The sequence below is a fragment of the Chlorocebus sabaeus genome, chromosome 7, assembly GCF_047675955.1.
Source record: "Chlorocebus sabaeus isolate Y175 chromosome 7, mChlSab1.0.hap1, whole genome shotgun sequence".
Classification (NCBI taxonomy): Eukaryota; Metazoa; Chordata; class Mammalia; order Primates; family Cercopithecidae; genus Chlorocebus; species Chlorocebus sabaeus.
The window spans coordinates 1,034,385-1,059,717 of NC_132910.1; the positions used below are offsets into that span (position 1 = coordinate 1,034,385).

The 25,333-nt window shown below is 36.2% G+C and overlaps 1 protein-coding gene across 3 annotated transcripts in view; it reads left to right on the forward strand.

Annotated features, from left to right (window-relative positions):
• Positions 1-755: 755 nt before the first annotated feature.
• The window catches only part of YTHDC1 (YTH N6-methyladenosine RNA binding protein C1), a 36,851-nt gene continuing 12,273 nt past the window's right edge, over positions 756-25,333 (forward strand). For 2 of the 3 annotated variants that reach the window (XM_007998565.3, XM_007998566.3), the window contains exons 1-9: positions 756-1,138; positions 12,730-12,831; positions 13,219-13,547; positions 13,669-14,095; positions 17,676-17,765; positions 18,224-18,277; positions 18,872-18,966; positions 20,766-20,874; positions 20,952-21,069. In XM_007998565.3, the coding sequence (XP_007996756.2) occupies positions 1,111-1,138; positions 12,730-12,831; positions 13,219-13,547; positions 13,669-14,095; positions 17,676-17,765; positions 18,224-18,277; positions 18,872-18,966; positions 20,766-20,874; positions 20,952-21,069 (1,352 nt within the window). In that variant the 5' untranslated portion in view covers positions 756-1,110. The remainder of the gene's footprint in view (positions 1,139-12,729; positions 12,832-13,218; positions 13,548-13,668; positions 14,096-17,675; positions 17,766-18,223; positions 18,278-18,871; positions 18,967-20,765; positions 20,875-20,951; positions 21,070-25,333) is intronic. The other variant, XM_007998568.3, reaches the window with a different exon arrangement.

Here is a 25,333-nt window from a genome sequence, read left to right on the forward strand (position 1 = left end):
CAATTCTTTCCCCAATTAAAAACAAACCTAGGACGGGCGTGGTGGCTCACGCCTGTGAGCCCAGCACTTTGGGAAGCCGAGGTGGGTGGATCATGAAGTCAAGAGATCGAGACCATCCTGGCCAACATGGTGAAACTCCGTCTCTACTATAAATAAAAAAAATTAGTTGGGCATGGTGGCGGGCGCCTGTAATCCCAGGTACTTGGGAGTCAGAGCCAGGAGAATCGCTTGAACCCGGGAGGCAGAGGTTGCAGTGAGCGGAGATGGCGCCGCTACACTCCAGTCTAGCGACAGAGCGAGAATCCGTCTCAAAACAAACAAAAACTAGTAGGCTTTTGTGACTACAAAGGAGCTGGTTGCATGCTGCATTGCCTTTGGGTAAGAGTGGAACCCCAACTAAGAAAGCACATCTGGTAAACATAAAGGATTCACCCAGACTTGTCCTAGATAAGACTCCGATTTCCTGAACTGAATCAGGAGTCCTTTAGAGAGACTCTAGCTAAAAAGGCCTGGCAGGCACCCCACTAAGAGTTTCAGGTTGGAAAATTACGCCATCCGGGTATAGCCAGCACAGCCGGAACTCCATGAACAGCATGGGCAACCTAATCTCTGCATAAGACTCCTTCCAGGTACCAGTGGGCTGAGGGCAGCGGGGTGACGCGCTGACGTCACGTCACGTTCTTTTGCACGTCCCGCCTCCCCGCCCCTCTCCGTACTGTGACGTTCCCGGAGAGGAACGAAGCGTAAACAGCGCACGGCATTTCGGGAGCGGGATTGTTTCGCGCAGGAAGCAGGCTCCATTTTAGCGCCGCCCGCCGTCGCCATCTGTTTCCCTTCCCTCCCCCATACCCCTGCTCGAGTCTGAGCCCTAACGAGAAGGCTGGGCCTAGGCGGCTGGAAGCTGGAGTGAAAGGAAGGGAGAAAGGGAAAAAGAGGGAAGAGTCGAGAAGGCTGAGTGTTAAAGAGGCCAAGTGCGACGCGCGCAGCCGGGCGGACGGACTGACGGACGGGCCCGTGCTTTTGCCGCGGCTGCGGCACCCGCGCGAGTCGCGTCTAAGCGGCGGCGGCGGCGGCGGCGGCGGCGGCAGCGGCGGAAACCGAAGGGGAGCAATGGCGGCCGACAGTCGGGAGGAGAAAGGTTAGTGCGGAGAAAGGTGACGGGCGGAGGCGAGGCTGGGGCTCGGGAGTGGAGTGATGGAGCAGTGGTCGTCGTTGCGGGGCGGGAGTGGGGGTTGGGGAGGTTAGCTTGCCTCGTGAGGAGCCGGTCGCCCCGACCGAGACACTTGGACTCATTGGCGGAGACCAGGCCTGCCCTTTCGTCCTCGGTCTCCATATGGCCTAACACTTCATCTCGGTAGGGTTTTTCTTTGATCCGGATTTCAGGCTTGATTTTCCGTTTAGCTGTCTTGGGCTGAGAGGGGGCCTTTCTGAGTTGCAAGCTCCTAGGTTTATTTCTTGGTAGGATCATGCGGATGTAATGCGTATTTTCAGGACAACCATTTCTGTTAGACTAAAATTTGAGAACCCCTAATGCCGCGATCAACACTGGTAGTGTGGTAAGTGAGCATGTTTAAGAAGTGGCACTGGCAGATTATTAATCTTGAGAAATATCTGCAAATAACTTCTGGCTGTTCTTGTTCAATAGGTAAAGGGAACTAGCCGTTTTGTTCCTCGAATACTCATTTTGGAAAAACATGGTACTTGGAAAAATAAATACTTAGTTTGGAAAGATAACTATGTGACTTAGGCTGACAAAGAAATCCTAGGTCTATTATGCTAGAAAAACGTGTGTAGGTCCCAGAGGGTACAGTCAGAAACAGATGGATGCAACTTATAGAGAGTTGGAGGGATAAATTTCAGTGAAATGTAGGGAGAACTGATGTTGCTATAATGGAAAGATATACTAAGTTCCCAAGCCCTAGAGATGTTAATGTGGGTCCTACATCAATATCTGTCTGGAGAGTGGTTTAGATTAAATGCTGCTTTAAGATCTTTTTCAACCCTAAGATTAACATAATAGTCTTGGAAAGATTTTAGTTAATAATATGACACGGTCGCTGCTCTGTGTCTCACACATCTCTTCTGTGTGCCTAACTGATTTGGGAGATTTTTGTGGGGGTTTGTTAAGTGGGCTCTAGAGTCAAGTTACTTAGGCCTGTGATCCTTTTTTCTTAATTTTTCTGGTTTCTACATCAGGAGAGTCTTCATGCTTCAGTGAACTGCCCTAGGATAGGGACAAGCTTGGAAAGTGGAGTGGGTGGGAATATGTTTAAGATACTGCCCTTATCCTAAAGCAGTTCTTTGATTAGGTTATAGCAGTTTGATGTTCCATCCTTAAACTAAATGCTAAGAAATCTCCTTGAGTTTGTGTTTTGTTTTTTGTTTTTTCTGAGAAATCGAGGAGGAATGTGAACATAGGATTGCATGGTGTTAGTGAGTAAAAGAAACTGCTTTTACTTAGTTAACTCAGTTATTAAAAATACATGCTCTTTATTAGTAAGTATTCAGCAAACATCTGATTGTAATTTATGAGCTGTGGGTATGGGAGTCTGTAGTGGTTGTGGTGGGCGAAATGAACCAAACACAAACATGAGTGAAATTCAGTACTTCTCAAGAATTCGTTGTCTACGGTGAAAATATTTACAAGTCATTGATAGAGTAGATGCAGTAATGCACATCGAAGAAGAAAAGTAGATGATTTTAAAAGTTTTGCTTTAGAAATGATTTAGTGGTGGTAATGCAATACAAATGCATAAAATGTATAGCTATTATTGGGAAGTAGTGATGTCACCTGTTGTCTATACATAGGATACGTTTCCCCACTTTTGAGAAGGTTCTTTGCCTCACATTTGCTTAGTTTTTTTTTTTTTAATTTAATTTTCATAACTTTATTTAAAAAGTTTTTATAAGTGCTTTATCTTTATAGTTTAGAACAAAGATTGTTTCTGGGCTACATGGAGAACTAGCACCTACCTACTGGAATTGTTTATTTGTTTTGGGGAGAGTTTTAGGTAACCTACAGGTTGTATTATTTACTTGATCGTCATTGCATGCCTAGCTTTATAGTTAGAATCAATACTTGGCTCTTCCTTTCTTAAGGAAAAATGGTACTCTAAGTGCTTTATTGCCTAACATGAAACAGGAAATTATAAGGATAAACCCTCTAAAAATCTCAGTCATGTCACAAACGTTAAGTTCCTTCTCAAATGATTCCATAAATGGTTTAAGATCTTGATAACGAATGAGTCTAAGTTGCAGAAATTGGCAATTATATTAATCACAGAACAGTGAAAAGACTCCTGTTCGTAGAGTTCTTGAATTAAGGGTTTTGCACCTATCTGGGTAATAAAGACATTAATTTCTATAATCTGTAATTATGCTTCTATAATACTCATACCTAGAAGCTGAAACCCATATAACTGGGCAGATTGCCAGCTCCCTGTCTTTCCTGTGGTGATCATTTGCCCAATAAACTGGATTTGAAAAGTGTTACAATATTGGTGTTAACTAATATTAAATGCTATTTTTCTGTATAAGGAGGAAATAGGCATCTTTTCTGTTATTGCAGACACCTTGTATAAATTTTATTAAGCTTTTACAAAGTTTCCTACAAAGAACAGTTAAAAAATAATCTATCCAAAACGTGTATGAGTAATGTGTAATGAGTTACTGCATTAAAAATAACATGTTTTCTACATTACCCAACTGGAAGCTCCCTGAGGGCCCAGAGTACATCTGTCTTGTTCACTGGGTTCCTTGTATACAGTAATTGTGTTTCAGTACCTTGAATATTTACCAGGTTGGACTTCGTTAACTGATTGGTTATATGACATGTGCAGTGTGATAACCAAAGCTAAGAGTTTCTCAGTTTAAGTTATACAACACTTTTCCCCCCACCCCCAACCTCTACCAGCCTTATTCCTGATAAATATGTTCTAAGACCCACAGTGGATACCTGAAACAATGGATATTACTAAATCCTGTATATACTGTGTTTTTTTCCATATGTACATGTCTATGGTGAAGTTTAATTTATAAGTTAAGGACTGTAAGAGATCAACCACAACAATAATAAAGTAGAACAGTCATTACAATATGCCACTATCGCTACTCTTGTGCTTTGGGCCTATTAAGTAAAATAAGGGTTACTTTGAACACTGGCACTGCCATATGTGGACAGTTGATCTACTACCCGAGACAGTTAGCTAAATGACTAATGGCAGGTAACATATGTAATGCAAATATTTGTTGACCAACGGGATGATTCACTTCCCAGGCAGTACAGAGTGGGACGGTGCATAACTTCATCACACTACTTAGCGCACAGTTTAAAACTTATAAATTATTTATTTCTGGAATTTTCCATTTTTGTATTTTTGGACAGTGATTGACTCAGTTGACTGGGGGTAACAAGCCCTCAAAAGCAAAACCTTGGATAAGTGAGGGACTACTGTATATATACACACAGTTGTTGTTTTCAGACAGCCTCTATCGCCTAGGCCAGAGTGCAGTGGGGGCAGTCATGGCTCACTGCAGCCTCAACCTCCCAGGGCTCAAGTGATCCTCCCATCTCAGCCTCTCTAGTAGCTAGGACTATAGGTGTGTACTAGCATGCCCAGCTAATTTTTTTATTTTTAGTAGAGACGAGGTCTTCCTATGTTGCCCAGGATTATCTTGAACTCCTAGGCTTAAGCAATCTGCCCGCCTTAGCCTTCCAAAGTGCTGGAATTACAGGCGTGAGCCACCATGCCCAGCTGTTACACATACGGTTACATGCAGGCATATACAAATATGTATACAGACACACACAGTCTTGTGCACACACATAGTTATGTGTCATTTATCAGTGAAGGTGGGCATTGTTAGGTGGTTTCGTTGTGTTACCATAGTGTGTTTACACAAACTTCGGTGGTATATCTAGGCTGTGTGGTATAGCCTATTGTCCCTAGGCAACAAATCTGTACAGCATGCTACTGTAGGCGGTAGTAACACAATGGGAAGTATTTGTGTATCTGAACATCAAAATGGTAAAGATGAGGCATTATAATCTTAAGGGAACCACTGTCGTTTGTATGTGCTTTTCATCATTGATCAAAACGTTGTGGCACATGATGACTGTGTATATACATGGCTCTCGCTATAGTAGCTTCTTAGGATAAAATTGCCTTTCCTGGTTCACTTTAGTTTGGGCTGTATAAAGCATAGAGTATGTAATTGATATTCCAATATATTCATTTTATCTATAGGAGAAGGTGGAAAATTTTAAATGCTTTCTTTGCACTTAAATTGTATATTTTTTAGAAGACAGCAATTTTGGATGGGAAATCCAAGTTTTTAAACTTCATTTGGAGGAATGAGAATTTTGAATGACAAAAACTGAGAAACTAGTCTAAACGTACGATGTACATTACAAGATATAGAAGGGGGAGGTTCTAGTAATCTGACTTCATTGCCAAATCCCACTAAAATGATATTAAATGAGTTAAAATATAATTTATTTTGGTACCTTGTGTTAGAAAAAAAAATGTGTAATATATTTAATATTTAACTTTCTTTAAATACTAAATCTTAGTCTGATGCTGGAACCTCACATCTTAATAAATAGTGCGGTCTTCTGACCCAGAAGCTTCTGCAGTAAAAAATGACTGTCCCAGATAAAGGTTAATTTTCTACCCTGGTATCCCTGGAGTTAAGGTTTGTGACCTTCCTGGACAAGAATGTAAAGATTATGGTAAATTTTAAGTTTCCATGTTCACCTAAAACAAAAATCCCCCAGCCAAGCAACAAACAGCTAGCTTTGTTATTTCTAACATCTTGTCAGTTTTTGAACAGGCTTTAAAAATAATGATGATTTTTTTTTTAGTTGTAGGGGGACAGAGTCTTATTCTGTTGTCCAGGCTGAAGTATAGTAGTGCGATCAGGGCTCACTGCATCCGTGACCTCCCAGACTCTGGTGATTCTCCCACTTCAGCTTCCTGAGTAGCTGATAGTACAGGTGCGGTGCGCACCAGTAATTTTTGTGTTTTTTGTAGAGATGGGGTTTCGTCATGTTGCCCAAGCTGATTTCATGCTCCTGAGCTCAAGCTATACACCTGCCTTGGCCTCCCAAAATGCTGGGATTACAAGTGTGAACCACCATGCCCGACCTGTTACTCTTTTTATGTCCTTGTTTACTTCCTATATCCTGGGAATCTATACCTTTACCTCAAAACTCATTTTGCTAATAGTTACTGATTATAATATTAATACAAAACATTCACACATGATTATACTTTCACAGAGGAATCTAGCAGCCAGCTATGGAATCTAGCAGCCAACTGTTTCGTTTTTAATTGAGGCAGCACTTAAAAGTCATGCAATTCCAAATAAAAATCTGGGTTTCAGAGTCCTCTTGAAAATGTGGAAGATCTGACAACACAGTGCTTGCAACTGTCAGGGAAGTTAATCCGCAGTTGAGTAGGATTGTCCCCTTTAGCTTTCTTCCTCTTTCCCAAAGTATTATATACTGTATACTAAAACTAGTTTGATGTTCCTGTGCCTTAGTATATTAAACTGAGCCTTGAGTTTTTTTGAAGTTTAAGATCAGTGTTATGCAGGGTTTGCAGATATGTGTGCATGCCAGAATCTGGCAGATAAAGTACTTGCTTAATACATTAGGTAATAGTATCATGGGTTTTTTGTTTTGTCTTTTTTTAAAGAGCCAGCATGCTCTTTGTTCATGTAGTGATAGTAAATACACTGATTCACCAGATATAAACCCAGATTGTCTCATGCAAATCTTTGACATATGTTACCTTCTCTGTGTCTTAACAGAAGACTAGACTACTCCAGCTGGTTGTTTTCAGGTGAGAATCTGGGCCCCTAATAATCAAGTAGTATTTTTTTAAGCGGGTTTTCATATTAAATCCTTAGAATTTTTTAAAACAGCATTCAAGAGCTGAGTTTATTCTATAGACTGCTAGTATAAAACTTTCGGATGGATTTGAATTTTAGCTCTAAATGTAAATACTGTTTAATGTAGGATTGTTTTGTTAAGCTTATTTGTTGCACTGGCACATTATAAAAAAAATCCATCTTTTTGTGACATCTTAATTTTGGAACAAAATTTTATAGATTTTTAACCTGAGGTCGGGAGTTCGAGACTAGCCTGGCCAACATGGCAGAAACCCTTCTCTACTAAAAATACAGAAATTTGGCTGGGCCTGGTGGCGGGTACCTGTAATCCCAGCTACTTGGGAGGCTGAGGCAGGGAGAATTGATTGAACCTGGGAGGTGGAGGTTGCAGTGAGTTGAGATCATATCAGTGCACTCCAGCCTAGGCAACAGAGCAAGTCTGTCTCAAAAAAAAAAAAATTTTTTTTTTAAAGAGATTTAAAGCGATTTTTTTTAAAGGCCGGGCGCGGTGGCTCATGCCTATAATCCCAACACTTTAGGAGGCCAAGGCAAGTGGATCACCTGAGGTCAGGAGTTCGAGACCAGCCTGGACAACATGGCAAAACCCTGTCTCTACTAAAAATAACAAAAATTAGCTGGGCATGGTGTGGTGGGCGCCTGTAATCCTAGCTACTCGGGAGGCTGAGGCAGGAGAATCACTTGAACCTGGGAGGTGGAGGTTGCAGTGATCCCAGATTGTGCCATTGCACTCTAGCCTGGGTGACAGAGCGAGACTCCGTCTACCAAAAAAAAAAAAAAGTTATTTTTAATGTCTATATAGTTCTCTATATAGACCTCTAAAAAAAACTTTCAATGTGAAGTGCTTTGTGTCATAGAAATTAGGATTTTTGTAGTGCATAAATTGTATGTTTATAGACCTTTTCGTAACCTGGCAATCTTTGTTTACTGTTATTATTTACTAATCTTTGTTTACTGTTATTATTCTTGGGTTGGGATGCTACTGTCAAACTATTGTGAAGTAATTGAAAGCATACATATTTCTATTTATATAGAATATCAATAGTGTTAAATTTCAGGACAAAGTAAATGGTTAAAAACATTTGTTCAGGTAAGTTAAAGAAAGTCAACCTAGAACTAGTGGATATTACTTTATATCTTAAAGAGATAGTAATTCTTAAAAATGGATATGCCAGTGATGATTATAGTCTTTAATAGCAGTAACTTGTGAGAGTATTAAAATGTTTCTGCTTTTGTAATTCATTCTACATTAAAAAAAATAATTAAAATGTATGGAAAGTGTACTTTTTCAAGTCAGTGAAGGTTATGGCCAGAGACTATAAGCTTTAACACTGACCTATTTAAATGAATTTTTTTGTTACTAAAAATGCACTTCATGTATATAATTAAAATATTTATCCTTAAAACTATCGTCATTTTGGAAACATCTGTCATGTATTATATATGACACTTCTGTCAACAGTGATTAGAGTATGTGTCCCCTCCCTTTGAACCTAGGTAAGCTTTTGTGATGAATAAATACTGTGATAGTGTTGCTGGATTTCTTCCTGGTCCTTTCTCTATTGGGACACGAATGTCCTAAACCACCATGTAAGAGGTCTGCCTACTTGTGGCTGCCATAGTGATGAGTAATCACACAGAGAGAATTGGAGAGGCTCCAGCTTTGAATCTTCCTAGCCTAGACATCAGCCAGACTTGTCAATGAACAAGGCTTCAGATAATTTCAGCCCCAACCCTAGCCCCATTTAACAGCAGCCACATGGGAGACCCAGGTCGAGCCCCGGAACCATGAGCCATAATGAAAAATGTTACTGTTTTAAGTCAAGTTTTAGGGTGATCATCTTACACAGCAGTAGATAATTGGAACATGTATGTATATACCATACCTGTTTTGTTGAAGAAGGGATTTTGTTTTGTGTTCTGGACCAGGTTTTATATATATCATGTAGTCCATTAGCAAGAGGATTGGGGCAGGCAACCTCTTAAAGTCCGATAGTGATAAGGAAGGGGAGTCTTAAAGGTTGAAAACTCATAGAAGATTCAAATGTCCTCCTTTTCCTGTCCCCAAAACTGATCTTTTTTAAGTGCCTCTTATCAGAGGTGAAGAATCTTGAACTCAGAAAGACTGGGAATTTCCTGATACCTAAATGTAAGCTATAACCTGTATTTTCTTAACCTCCAAGACTTTTTCCCTTGTATATCATATTCCAGTATATATATAAGGAGTTTCAATGATGGAGAAAAGTAACTTAAAATTTGGTCATTTGTATTTTGTCAGGGGTTGGCAAAACTCTTAGTAAAGGGCCAGATAGGCTTTGTGGGCTGTAAGTGTTTTCTGACATATTCTTTGCTTTCTTTTTTTTTTTTTTCCCCTTGTTAATAAGCACCTTCCTTAAAAATGTAAAAACCATTCTTGCAGACCATTCTAAACAGGCAGTGGGCCACGTTTATCCTGTAGGTTTTAGTTTGCCAGTTTGTGGTAAAACCACACAGTTTATTGATGTTATGGACTGTAATATGGATAAAAGTGTGTACATCATTTAAGTGAGGATGTTATAGTTGATTTTGAATATTTCAGTAGATTTTAAATGTTGTAATGTTAAAGATATAGAGCTTTCTGGTGCACTAATTTGAAATTTATGTGCTAGTATATATGTCCTTTTAATATTTTGCATTTGTGTTCTTTATACTTTGGTTAAAGGTGCTTTTATTGTTCCCCATCTAATTTAACTGTAGATTTGTAAAGCCAGAACTTCATACTAATCTGTTTGTTATTAGACAAGTGTATTTGGTGAACTAGAACATTTGCACTTCTGTTTCTTTATCTGCTAAGTAATGAATGATTAAACATGCCTTATTTTATATGATTTGTATATATATTTTAAAAACGATAAGATTTTAAAGTGACAAAGTATTTTTAAAAAGTAGTAAGGATTGGTTAATATTTATTGTCTTGAAAAAGGTTATAGGTGCTTTCTAAAACTGCAACCAATGTCTGAATTTGAATTCATTAAAACTTTTTAAAACAGTAATACCCCTTTTTATAGGAAAACCAGGCTTTAAGTGTCTTTGAAACTTAAATTTATTTAAATTAACATTCTGCAAAATTCTTTCTGTATTAAATTTAGCAGCATGTCTAAAGTGTATAATATATAAATGTTCAGGGTTCGGGGGTGATATTTCCAAATAAGATCTAGTGATTTTATGAAAAGATTTATATAGCATTATATTTGCCTGTTTCATTTGATAGTCTTAAATTTTTTCTTTTTGTTTTCTGCAAATGTATTTGATTCTGTGAAGACCTGTTGGATCTACTTTTTTATTGATTAGTGAACTATGACCCAGTACTTATTAAACATCTGTAAAACGTGGATTTACTTCTGTCAAACTATTTTTTTTATTTATGATGTAGAGTCCAAAAATGGTGTTTGCCACTGTTCAGATCTTGAAGGAATTTTGTCTTAGCAAAAACATGAATCTAGATGATGAGAGAAGCTTTTTTGTTTGACATGTCTGGATTTTAAATAAGATTTTTAAAAGTAAACAAAAATGAAAACCCATGTAACCTGTTTTCATTTTAGAAAAATGATAGAAAGTACATATCAGCATTGGTACCACCCAAAATAATCAATTTTGCTTTTCCAGACATAGTAGTTTACAGATATCTTTAGACTGTGTCTGTCTTCAAATGTAAAGGAAAATGTTATCTTTTCCATTTCCCGTGTAACCTTCTTATCATTTCTATTAACTATTCTCTTCAGTCACTGATTTCTTTCCCGCTTTGGGGAAAATTTGAATCCCCTTTAACCTGTTTATAGCCCCCAGGTTAATTAATAGACTTTGCTGTAATTCAAGTGGGCTTTGTTTTTTCCCTGAAGCCACAAATATAATTGTTCTGTCTCATCGGTTTTCATTGCTTTATACTTCCTCTTTGGCACAACTTAAATTTGGAAAAATTTTTTTGGTATTGGAATAATGTTTAAACATTTACTATTAGCATTAGTACATTATTTTAAAATTTAAAATGGTATTTGTGTATACTTCTAAGGTTTGTCTTGTTGGACAAGGTGGAAGTGGGGACAAAACTGAGTTTTATGCTTTCATGAGCATTGAATATGTCAATATAGTCATAGTTCCCTTGTCTGAATAAGTTTTATGCTTTTACAGTCCACACCAGCAGGCTCTAAACTTTTTTTATTGTACAGCGCATTGATAATTTTTTCGTTTAACTTCCTTTTTGACATAATTTCACATAAACATAATAGCTACAAGTGCAGTGTGAAGAATTTTCTTTTAGTCTCCAGCCACATTCTGCGTATGTTAGCATTTTGTCATGTTTGTCTCATTCTGTGTGTCTGTGTGTGTGTGTACGTGCGTGTGTGCACATTTTTTCCTGAACCATTTGTAAGTTTTAGACATAATACAGCTTTGTCCCTGAATGCTTAAATATGTCTTATAAGGACTTTCTTTGACTTAACCGTAGTACAGTCAAAATTAGAAAAATAACGTTGATATTTACAACCTTTTTCAAGACAACAAATACTAACCAGTGCTTACTACTTCTTAAAAATATTTTGTCACTTTAAAATTTTATTATTTTAAAAATATATATACAAATCATATAGAATAAGACATGTTTAATCGTTCATTACTTAGTAGATGAAGAAATAGACGTGCAGATGTTCGAATTCACCAAATAACGTTGATAAACACGTTAAATGGGATACATTTACGTTGATATAAGCTATTCAGATTTCACCAGTTTTTCAGTTATCCAATATTGTGGGCTGTGTTCAGTTTTCATGCTTCTCTAGTCTGCTTTGATATGTAATAGTTCTTACTCTTTGTTTCATGACAGTGACATATTTGGATACGCTTTAATTTGGGTTTGTCTGATTTTTCCTCATGTAGGTTCAGCCTTTCCATTTTGCATAGAACATTACAAAAGCATAGTTCTGTTCTCAGAGCATTGTAACAGGAGGTCCATGATGTTGATTTGTCTCATTACTGGTGATGTTAACTTTAAGTATCTGGTTAATTTGGCCTGTGCGACATTTCTCCACTGTAAAGTTGTTTTCCCTTTGTAATTGTGGAGTGCACATTTTTGGTAAATGTGTATTTATAGGTTGTACATATGTATTTCTATACTAATTTATTGTACACATTTTAAAGCCATCAGAAATTTTAGAAATTTAAGAATGAGGTAAAAATAGAGACATTCTTATATTTTCTTTTTATGCTCCAATATATCTTTTCATGCCTTCTGAGATGTATACTCCTGGCTTTGTAGACCAGATAGCCCAGACTTCTCTCTCTCTCTCTGTGTGTGTGTATATATATGTATGTATATATATTTTGAGACACTCACTCTTACCGTCCAGGCTGGAGTGCAGTGGCGCGATCTTGGCTTACTGCAGCCTCTGCCTCCCAGGTTCAAGTGATTCTTGTGCCTCAGCCTTCCAAGTAGCTGGGGTTAAAGGCATGTACTACCACGCCCTGCTAATTTTTATATTTTTAGCAGAGCAGAGTTTTACCATGTTGGTCAGGCTAGTCTCGAGCTCCTGGCCTCAAGTGATTGGCCTGCCTCAGCCTCTCAAAGTGCTGGGATTACAGGCATGAGCCACCATGACTGGCCAGTTCTTTACCCTCTATTTTATAGAAATTAATCTTGTGTCTTGATTCTGAAATAAAAGTAATGCTTTTTTATGTAAAAGTGAAGTAAAAGCTCCCTGGGCACTTGTGACCTCACGCTTAGTAAGTACTCAAAAGTACGTGCTTAATGATAGTGATTTTTCCCTATTAATTTTTTATTTGCAGATGGAGAACTTAATGTTCTAGATGATATTTTGACTGAAGTACCAGAACAAGATGATGAACTGTATAATCCAGAGAGTGAACAAGATAAAAACGAGAAAAAGGGTATGTAAGAGTTCTATTATTTTTGAAATAACAGTATAAATAGAGGAGATTCAATTTCTTAAGAAAATGACTTAAGTGCTTTTTTGTACTTATTCCTTGAGGCACCTAACACTAAATGTACATAACAAACTGATATCCATATGAATGGGGATAATCTGTTTTTTTCCTAATATATGAAACTTTTCAAATATATGGATTTATTCCTGTAGTTGAAAGCTATGTTTTCTTTTAGATTAACTCTGGAGCAGAAATCTTTCAGAAGACTTTTAAAGAAATGAGGCCTTTTCCCCCCTTCCTGATGTATATTATTGTCAATCTTTGGTGAAATAAATGGAATACTACAAATACTACTACTACTTTTTTTTTTTTTTTTTTTGTATTTTAAAGGATCAAAAAGAAAAAGTGATCGAATGGAATCTACTGATACCAAACGACAAAAGCCTTCTGTCCATTCAAGACAACTGGTTTCTAAGCCACTGAGCTCATCTGTTAGCAATAACAAAAGAATAGTTAGTACAAAAGGAAAGTCAGTCACAGAGTATAAAAATGAGGAATATCAAAGATCTGAAAGAAACAAGCGTCTAGATGCTGATCGGAAAATTCGTCTATCAAGTAGTGCCTCCAGAGAACCTTACAAGAATCAACCTGAAAAAACCTGTGTCCGGAAAAGGGATCCTGAAAGGAGGGCCAAATCTCCTACGCCAGACGGTTCTGAGGTAGTAAATATTATTGCAGATATAAAACAGAAAGCCATTCTTTTTGAGGCTTTAGAACTGTTTATTCACCCTGACCTTGTCTTTTATATGACTGCTGATTCCCTTTTTCTTTAAACATCAGAGAATTGGGCTTGAAGTGGATAGACGTGCAAGCAGATCCAGCCAGTCTTCTAAGGAAGAAGTGAACTCTGAAGAATATGGCTCTGACCATGAGACTGGCAGCAGTGGTTCTTCTGATGAGCAAGGCAACAACACTGAGAATGAGGAGGAAGGAGTGGAAGAAGATGTGGAGGAAGATGAAGAGGTAGAAGAAGATGCAGAAGAAGATGAAGAGGTAGATGAAGATGGAGAGGAGGAGGAGGAAGAGGAGGAGGAAGAGGAAGAAGAGGAGGAGGAGGAGGAAGAAGAAGAATATGAACAGGATGAGAGAGACCAGAAAGAGGAGGGAAATGATTATGACACTCGAAGTGAGGCCAGTGACTCTGGTTCTGAATCTGTTTCCTTCACAGATGGGTCCGTCAGATCTGGTTCAGGCACAGATGGATCAGGTACTACTTTTTATTTGTAAAAGTTTGTCTTTAAAAATACTTGATAGGTTTTGGTCTTGAAAATATTTAAATTATAAAATTGTTGAGGAGATGGGGGTTATTAATAGGATTGTCTTGTGATCTTTTATAATATGCTGTTGAATGTTATAAATACATTTGAATAATCTTGGATAAGCTTTGCATATTTTAGTAAAGGCATTTCCTAGCTACAGATTGGTTGTGTTGTAAATGAGCACAAGTCCATTTGATTCAGTATAAGGAAATGTATTTCAGATTTCTATAAATTCTTAGATTTTCATACCAGTCAGCAGTTTATTTAAACACTGATGTACTTGAAGTATATTCATATGAAACCTGTCCACTGGGTATTACAGTATTTCCTTTGTAAAATATCCCTGGATTTCCATCTTACGGCTTCAGAATCAAAACAAATTATTTCTTTTTTCCCTGGGAGCACAGACTTTTCTTCTAATTCTGTGTCTGTCAGTTGACTGGCTGAGACAGGGTCGACAGGAGGGCTGGGGTGTAAGGTATAAGATGGAGACGAAGACTATAAATAAAATTCTTGTGGAAAAATCAGGTAAGAGCTGTCTTGAGTCATTTCTTCAATGCTGTCTATCCTGCCTCTCTATACCTATGAGACAAAAATGTATGACTGTTAGGTAGTTGGAGGCACTAGGCTTAGGGGAACCTTTCCTGGGGGGAGGGTACAGCAAGGAGAGGTCAGGGTACTTACAAAGCTGTATGACTGTCTTATGTAAAGATGCTACCAGATTGCTACATAAGCAAAATGTACTAAACATAAGAAAATTCCTATTTTTTGAAATACATTTAGTTTCATTATTATAGAATTTGATCATTTATAATAGTACATTTTTTATATATATAGTATAGAAAAGTACTTCAATTGCCAATCACTAGAAGATAACTGGCCATCTGCTCTACCTATACTACATATAGATAGTACATATCTATACTATATATATTACATATTTATACTATATAGATGGTTTATATCTATACTATATACAGTAGAGGTAGAACAGATGGCCAGTTATTTTCTAGTGATTGGCAACTGAAGTGCTTTCAACCTTTTGTTCGCTAGAATTCTGGGTTTGGGAGTTAAGATAGGCTTTTCAAGGGAGGTAGAGATAAACGGAATGGATGAGTAGTTGGATTTGTTGTAAAAACTTGTGGAATCTTTAATTCTGTGCTTCCGTCATGCCTTTTGCAAACTGATAGGATGTATTTTTTATAATTTAAGATAATAAGAAAAATTTCATTAGCATTATGTGTTGAATGTTCATTTATTGTGGAGAATGTGTGAAACCACTCCCGTGGGTAGGGAACATTTTGTTGTAGGAATCTTTTTTGTATCTGTGTTATTTCTTAGAGTTTAATGTTTGTATTGTTTACATTAAACAAAGGGAACTTACTTAAATGGTAGGACCAGAAATCTGCGATTGTAACAGGCTCCTAGATGATACCATAGTAAGGTAACTTGATTGATATACTTTGTTTTTCTGGAGAAGACATTTCAAATTAAATGGTAACTGTAGTTTTATAACAAATCTTGATATCAAAACTCTGTTACTAGATAAGGTTTATTCTAAAAGAGATACCTGAAATTTTTATTTTCCTTATTAAAGGAAAATCCCTTATGTGGAACATGCATTAGGTACTATATTAATAAGCTGGAAATTTTTTTTTATACAATAGTTTATGAAAGAGAATGGAGTGATTTTGGAACTTCTTCATTAGGAGACATCAGTTTTTAGATAAAAGTGATCACAATTTAGTTTCTGTGTCATGAATTTTCTAGATTCCAGTTCATTTTACCTTATTCTCAGAATTTTTGGTAAGTTTATAAAAGCAACAGGCTGATGGATAATGCTTTATTTATTAGATGATTTTCATTGTCCTTTTGACCTAAGAGTAACAGTTGGGGGAGAGGGCCATAAACTTAAGAGCATTGGGAGTTATTCATACAAAAATGATGAAAATTCCTTGGAGATTTCTAATGCTAATGCTAGATTTAGCATTCTATAAAAACAATTGAGTAGGATCTTCTTCTGTTATTTTCCCTGCATTATCTCAGATCTTTTTAGTAATTTTTTAATTATTGTTTTGTCTTTATATAAAGAGGGTCTTGCTCTGTTACCGAGGCTGGGCTCGAACTCTTGAGGTCAAGTGATCCGTCTGCCTAGACCAAAGTGCTGGGATTATAGGCATGCGCCAGGCCCTTTTTGGTACTTTGGACCATAAAGTAATTCTTTTTTAACAGCAACAAGAGATAAATTACACTAAATCTGATCCATTCATATTACTTAGACTCCTGAAAGAAATATCCATGGAGGAAAAATTAGAACATGTCAGAACTTTTGAAAGGAACAATGAAAAAAGCCCCCCAGACTAGGTAAACCTGTAATCCCCTTTCAGAAATAGTTATAAAACATCCTTTCTACTTGATCAAGCCAGAAGACCTGCCCTTGAGTCTAGGTTCTGCCACCCAGGAACTGTGGGACCCTAGTCTAGTTGCCTAACCACTTGTCTAATCCAAGATTTCTTCATCTGTAATGAGAGTATCTTGTAAATTTGTTCTGAGAATTAAAGGAGATAAGTACTTAAAGCTTTTTAAATAGCTGTCATTATATAGTGGGTTATTGTATACATGATCACTGATTATTCTTTTTCAGCTCTCCATTGTTTGTATAAAAATAAACATGCATTTTTTTTGTTCTTATTCCCTTATCTCTAAGCTGAAAAGTAAAAGGAGCTTATCATGGTAAAATTAAGATAAAAATAAACAGATAGGAGAGCTGTATTCCATTTCAAGTCCTCATGTATATGCTTATAAAGTTCCAAACTAAGCTTGGGACTGGTTCTTACATGACAGGTAATCCAAACCTTTTCTATTTACTGAAGATTTTCAGCTCTGTTACAGAAATACACAGGCTACCATTAAAATTGTAGGGGTAAATTTTAAATTGAATTTGAAAATAAGAGCAGTAATCCAGGGAGGAAATGGCTAAGGAGAATGAAATAGAAGACATAAAAACAAGCAGTGACAACCAGAAGGGAATCACTAATTATGGTATATATATTTTTTCCATTTGTAAAGCTTTGGGTTCAGGGGTTTATCACATCTCTTAAGATAGAATCAGAATTGGAATTGTGATGAAGAATGGTAGTGGAGTTTTAAAAAATAAGGACTTAAGACAGTGTTACGTGGTGTGTAGAAAGGACACAGTTTTGAAAGAAATTGTTTTTGCTTTGCAAATTTTTCCCCCTCTTGGAAAACTGTATTCACGGTCACCTATATATGCCAGTTAAGGCCCTGACTTTGTAGTTATTTCATTTGTTTTTATTTGCTTGAAACTAATGAGAGAAATAAGATGCCTGTACTTTTAAAACAGTATTTTTAAAATAAAACATTCTTAGGAAATTGAGGGATCAGGAGAGGAGCACAGACTAATATAAGGGCTATGCAAAAACTAGACATGTAATGATACATTCTTGTTTGATTACTTCTCTTCGTTTGTATATTGTGATTTTAAAAAAAAACTCTTGTTCTTTTTAGATGAGAAAAAGAAGGAAAGGAAGAGAGCTAGAGGCATATCTCCAATTGTTTTTGATAGAAGTGGAAGCTCTGCATCAGAGTCATATGCAGGTATTCTCATTTTGTGATCATATCTGACTTGATTCTAATGTAATCTGCTTTAGAAAGCGTGTGGAGGCTGTAGTTTAGTGTGAACTTGTTGATGTCCATTAGTACTGATTTTTGGCATGTTCAGTGTAATAATTCTAGAGAAAACTAAGCTTTTTCTTATTATTTTAATCCTGTTCTGTTACTGCTTAAGTGGAATTTTCACTTTTTTTTTCTTGGAAGATGATGATTCAGTGACTAGTTTTCTGAGTGGGAAACTGTTCAAACACATACTTTTAAAAAAATCCAAACAACCCAAAAAGCAAAAACACTCGTACACATTGAGAAGTTTTTTTGTGTGTGTGGGTGCGCCAGGAAGAATAATTTGTCTTGAATGAGAATTTTATGTGACAAGACTGTAGAAATTTTGTCTTATCTCTATTAAAGCTCAATCTGAACAAATGTACTTTGGCTAAATACAGGTTCAGAAAAGAAGCATGAGAAATTATCATCTTCCGTTCGTGCTGTCCGAAAAGGTATCATTTAAATTTGAAATTGTTTTCATTGCATGCTGCACAGTTATTATTTTGCCTTATTGGTTCTCCATTAATAGCTGCTTTTAATGTAGTAATGTTCCGATATATTACATGAAGCAAAAAATAATATCTTACATTGAAAGCTCTCTGTCTGCTTCTTACTGCGTATCTTTTAGAATAATAGCAAACATTTCAGGATATTGTAGTTTTTGGACAAAATGGGATGGGTGTATGTGTGTACGTGTGTATGTGTTATATATAGATGTGTGTGTATGTGTATTTATGTATATAATGGTCTATTATCACTGTTGAATCTGAGTAAGAAAATCTGTAAAACTTGGTAACCATTTTCATACTTAAATATGGATTTGATATATCGGAACATCACTAGGTTAGGTTTACTTTCTTGCAGTATGCTGGTTGTCTTTTCTTAGCTTTGCTTTATTACATGTCGTGGCTTAGCTTTCCAGGTTGAATGGGTGATTGTTTTAAAAGTTTAGCTGGGTTGTGGAGGGCTAATTTCAATTAGTACAGTTTTGATCCCTTTGTGTGATAATGGCCTGTGGTTAATTGATTTGGGTTTCTTTTTTTCAGATCAAACCAGTAAACTCAAATATGTGCTTCAGGATGCAAGATTTTTCCTCATAAAGAGTAACAACCATGAGAATGTGTCTCTTGCCAAAGCTAAGGTATTAGCATCAGTTCTGTTGAAACTATCCTAGTATTAAAATTTTTAAATGGGAAAGTAGACTTGTATTGTATCAAGTAGCATAGGTATTACGGTTTTCATTACGGCTTTAAAGGTCTACATTGCAATTACCACTTAGGATCTGGGTTGTAGTCAGGCAGCCTACTTGTAATTTGAGTTTTCTTTTTTTTTTTAAGATGATTTTAGGAGTCAGAATATTAAATGTTGAAGGCTATACAGTTTAACTTTTTGCTGTAAAAGATCCTGTTTCTGTTGATTTTTGTTTTTGTACTTCCTCAGTGGCTGGTTTATTGTGCTAACACTTCTAAAAGTACCTCTAGTTAACCAATTACTGTTTTATGTTGATGGTTGATGAATACTTTGAAGTTCTTTTGAAATCATTCTTTTATGGAGAGTTTTATTTTTTAAAATTAAGATCATTGGTGTTTAGAAGAAAAAGGAAGAATTAGCTTAAAGGCCCACTCCAGACTTTGCAAAAAGGATATGCATAGTTGCTGTAGGATGTTGTAAGACAGTAATTTTCTTTTTATGTTTGGCTACAAAACTACATTTGTGTGTTATACTAGCTGTTATAATGTTTTGCTATTCTTGGTTTAAATTGAGTAACTGTACAGTTTCAACTGATTTTTCAGAAACTTAAAACTAAAGTTAGACATTTTTCTAACGATATTTTTGTCAATATTCTATATTTCTAACTTAAGGACTACCCATAAAACTTTACAAACCGAAGGAAACTACACCAAATAGCCTTATTCTGCTCTCTAGCTTAAGTGGATTTAGGCAGAAGTACACTTAGCCCTCGGTATCCACAGGATTCCCCATCTTTCGATTTAACTAACTGGATTGAAATAATAGGAGAAAAAGGAATGAGAAATAACACAACAGAAAATACAAACTTAAACACAGTATAACAACTGTTCACATAGCATTTACATTGTATTAGGTATAAGTATTCTAGAGGTGATTTAAAGTATATGGAGTGTATGCATAGGTTATATGCAAATACTATGCCATTTTATATAAGGGACTTGAGCATCCTCAGATTTTAGTATCTGCATGGGTCCTGGAACCAGACCCCAACAGAGATTGAGGAACAACTATAAGCACTTAGTTTGAATGAGATGTCATTTGTATGAGCAGATTGGTGTGAGCTGAATGATGGCATCTGCCTTATTATTCCATTTCTTTTTATCTTTTATGAATGAAGAATTGGTTAAAATGCTTTAGAAATTAACAAATATCTTCCAGCTCTAGGTAGAACATAGGCCTTTTCAGTCAAACTATTGATACCTAAAAATTTGAACTTAAAAACTGCTTTAAAAAAACGAAGTTAAATAGAAAAATGCTAGATTCTTGACTAATACAGTAATTTTTAATTATTTGATTAGGCACAGTTTTTCAAGAAGACAAACTTCTAAGTTGCAGTTCACCTTCAAACAGGATGTATTTACCACAGTAAATCGTTGTAATATTAAAATAATTGTAGGTGGTTGGTTTCAGTATGTAGAATTCTAGTCCCTTAGATTTGAACCTCGTCTCCATGTGTTTACTAGTTGCTTTAATAATTTTGTAAAATTGGTAATTGTCTACATTTTTTCCCTTAGGTTTTTATTATTTTGACAGCTGATAAATAAAATCTTTCTTCATTATAGCTTACTTAAATTGAAAGCACACCAAAATATGTAGTTTTTTTGGTTGTTTGTTTTTTGCAGACATAACTGGAAACACAAAAGAGTTGGTAATTAATTTCACTTTGTGGTCTTTATGTTATTTATATAGGGTGTATGGTCCACGCTCCCTGTAAATGAGAAGAAATTAAATCTTGCATTTAGATCTGCAAGGAGTGTTATCTTAATATTTTCTGTCAGAGAGAGTGGAAAATTTCAAGGTAAGAATAAAAATAATTTGGACATATAAAAACATTAATTATATTAGTGTCTACATATTATGATATGATTCTCTTAGGGTTTGCAAGACTTTCTTCAGAATCACATCACGGAGGATCTCCTATACACTGGGTGCTTCCAGCAGGAATGAGTGCTAAAATGCTGGGAGGTGTCTTTAAAATTGACTGGATTTGCAGGTAAATTAACACTTGAGTATAGATAACTGAAGTTTTGAAAACGCTGCCAGTTTAGAATAATGTGTTAAAGTAAAAACATCATCATATGCATATCTTAGCTTATTCAGTATCTTTAATGTGGGACCCAACAAAGGTGTATTAAGTCTGAAGTTTTATGTATTTGATTTGTTTTGTATATTAGTAATACAGCAGTAAATGAATTGGACAATTGCTTGAAATGTCAGGCATATCTGTATAATTTTAGTGATTTAACATGTCACTTAGCTATTGTGGAATAAGTGCTCTGACTTGGCTAACAATTTTGGAGGTAACTAGTTTAGTTGTGGACAGTATTTTTTAAGGAGGTTAGCAAATGATGTTTAGTTGCCATTGTGATCTTTTAAAACTGAATAAAGATTTAACTATATTTATTAGAAAAATAATCAGGCTTATTTTGAACACTGAGTTGTCACTATTTTTAGGTCCCTACTGCATACTGAATTATTGTACACAAGAAGCTCATTATTTAAGTGATCTTTATGTGGCATACACAAATCTGTTACCTATAAAATTAATTTTAGTTAAAAAGTGTCTGAAAGGAGATGGTTACTTTGTGAGTTTTAAGTTGTTTTTAGGTATTAGATCTTGATGAGCATGAAGGAGTTGGATGAAAAAAAAAGAAAAATGCTATGCATATGAAAGAAAGCAGCCTAAGTCAAGAAGAGCATGGAAACAAACTATGGGCGGGGCGGGTGAGGAGGGCATGTGGTTGTGTGAGTGGGATAGGGAGCTACCTTTTTTTATGAAGGAGATGGTTAGGAAAAGAGAAGAACAAAGGGCAAAGATGGATAAGAATGAATGAATGTGAGTCAGCCTAAACGTTTATTGTAGGATAGTGAGGAGCTGTGAAGATAGAGGGGTGATATATTACAAATAGCATACAGTCACTTGCTGCGTAGTGATATCCATCAAGAAAGAATCTTGTCCCATAAGACTGTAGGATTCGTAAGAGGTACCTGTAATACCATATTTTACTGTACCTTTTCTATGTTTAGATACACAAGTATTTTCATTGTGTTACAGTTACCTACGCTATTAAATACAGTAACATGCTGTGCAGATTTGTAGGCTAGGAGAAATAGGTCATACCATATATCCTAGGTATGTAGTAGACTATACCGTTTAGGTTTGTGTAAGTACATTCTGTGATGTTCACACAATGAAATCACCTGATGAGTGTATCCCTGTCATTAAGTGACACATAATTGTATTAGGTTGATAATAGCATAGCAAAAAGCTATGTGCAGAAAAAATACTCATCCCATTATTACTTTCTGTGGGGAAGAGTTGGAAATCATCTAAATTCTTTGAAATAGAAGATTAAACAGATTATAGTTTGTTAAATATATGTGGAAGTAATCTTGCACATATCAGCATAGAAAGGTATAACATGAAAAAATCCATAATTACGGTATTGGAATGCAGTGTTAGGTGGTGAGACTGTTAGTACTATCTCCCACCTCCTCTCTATTACCCCCAGGGATTTTAAAATATAAATTTAAATTTTTTTGAAATCAAAATTAAAGTTGAAAATCTGGTGACAATTTATAGGGAAAGGGAGTGATTGTTTTTCAGCAGAGAGATGCACATTTTTATTTATTTTTATTTTGTGTGTGTATGTGACTACTCTGTAAAGGCTAGCGGAAACATTGTAATGTAACATTTGCAGGTGTTGCTTTCTTGAGAACAGGAGAGAAAATAATTGCCCATTTTTACGTGGGTTGCAGCAGATTTTGTTTTGAATGTTATTTGTTCTGTTAACCTTCATTTTTACATTATTGATAAGGAAATTTGTTTCTTAAGATGAATTTAATTTTTCATGGATTATTCATTCTTCATATTCTTCATTGACTTACTATTCTACTGACTTGTTTGAAATGTATCAAGCAACTGAAGAGGTAGACAGACTCAAATTGTCTATCCTACTAACATGAGATGTAAAATCATGGGCAGTAAAGGGCTTTTATTATTTTAAAGTAAGTTTATGGGTTTACCTAGAAATAGTATTTTTACATAATAAAACTATAGTTTTAATTTTTTTAATACTCGTAAGTTCTATTCAAGAGTAATTTTGCGATACTTCACAGTTCTGGAGGGCATGTGATATTTCTAACATTGATAATTTTCCTTAGATAAGTCATTTGAACTCTGAGTTTAAATTCTCTGTGTATACTGAGAATTGCGTTTGGGTCTCAAAATTAAAATAACTTAAATTTAATAAATACAAATGCTAAGGACTTTGCTATCAATAACTAACTGCTGTTAATATATTTTTCTTTCTCAATATAATAGTTACTAGGTTTCTATTTAAATACGCTTTGGATATAATAGTAACTAGACTTAAGCTTCTTTACATGTGATCACTGGATCACTTGTATCAGTAGCATCTGATTGTTAAAATGCAGAATCTTGAGACCCACCTCAAACCTGTTAAATTCCTGATGGTTCAGGTAGTTGGTAGGCACATGGAAGATTGCGACCAGATTAAGTGTCATTTTAGCTGCTAAAGAGAGGGAGGCATAAAAAGTGACTTACTAAGGTTGCCACCTGTAATTAGCTCAAAATAAGGCATAATCTATGAAATATTGTTCATCCAGAGTTACATTTACTGACTAGATGTTATATTCCTTTCATATCCATTCCAAATAACCCATTTCTCTTTTCATTTAGAGTCTGTCCATTTTTCTTTTTTTTTTTTGAGATGGAGTTTCACTCTTGTTGCCCAGGCTAGAGTGCAATGGCACGATCTTGGCTCACCGCAACCTCGGCCTCCCAGGTTCAAGCGGTTCTCCTGCCTCAGCCTCCCTAATAGCTGGGATTACAGGCGTGTGTCACCATGCCCAGCTAATTTTGTATTTTTAGTAGAGACGGGGTTTTTCCATATTGGTCAGGTTGGTCTCGAACTCCTGACCTCAGGTGATCCGCCCATCTCAGCCTCCCAAAGTGTTGGGATTACAAGCATGAGCCACCGCACCCGGCGTCCATTTTTCTTTTTAGCATTAATCAACAAACTACTGTCCAGCCTATAAGAGCCTCTGCATGGCTGGGCACAGTGCTTCATGCCTGTAATCCCAGCACTTTGGGAGGCTGAGGTGGGTGGATCACTTGAGGCCAGGAGTTCGAGACCAGCATGGCCAACAAGGTGAAACCCCATCTCTACTAAAAATGCAAAAATTAGCCAGATGTAGTGACGCATGCCTGTAGTCTAGCTACATCGGAGGCTAAGGCATGAGAATCGCTTGAACTCAGGAGGTGGAGGTTGCAGCAAGCCAAGATCATGCTGCTGCACTCCAGCCTGCGTAACAGAGTGAGACTGTCTCAAAACAAAACAAAAAACTGTGCACAATTTTACATTGTTTTGTTAAATTTGCCTTATTTGCAGAACCACTTAGGTAAGAGAGTCCCTTACATGTTCTCAAAGAACTCACAGTAAAGATAAGTTGTATCTGTATGCTTCATAACATAGCTGCTCGAAGGTAACTATTTGGTGGTTCTGTGATTGCGATCTGAGAAGAAAGGATAAAGTAAGAAGGATACATGGATCACAGACCCTTCCATTTTCTTAATTCTGAGCCCTGTTTTGCCTCAGACTTCACAGTTTTCTGTGTTGTTCTGGCTGAGATTAACTGTGTTGAAACAGTGCACAGATGTCTCTTGAATATAGTTGGAACCAGTGCCACCAAAGAATCTCAACCCCAAATGATACATCTAGCTTGGCCTATACTTTTACTTCTACTTGGATCATGGGTATTTACTTGCTGATATTTAAATAACAGTGATAATCCCATTAATTTATAACCTTCTTATATTTTGTTGGCTGTAGATTTTCATTTATTCTTTTCCTATAACTGTTTTAAACTGGCAATTAGAAGAAAATTTTAAATTATTGAACAGAATACAAAGAAAACTAGATATCTGCCTCTAGATATTCAAGCTTTGGTGTGGACTTGTTCTAGTCTTCTGACATCCTGAAAAGGGGAAAAAAAAAATTCAGTATTTTTGACTCACTCTTGATGGGTGAAGTAAGGTGTATATTAGAAAAAGAAACCAAGCTTTTAAGTGATACTTAGTGGGTATTTTCATTACTCACTGACCACTCTTCCATGTATATATATATATATCACTACCATCACAGAACATACCACCTTGTTAGTTTAACTCTAAAATACTTGTTTCCTTGGAAAATGTCAAAGTTTTTCCTGAGGTTTAAAAAAAGTTATATAAG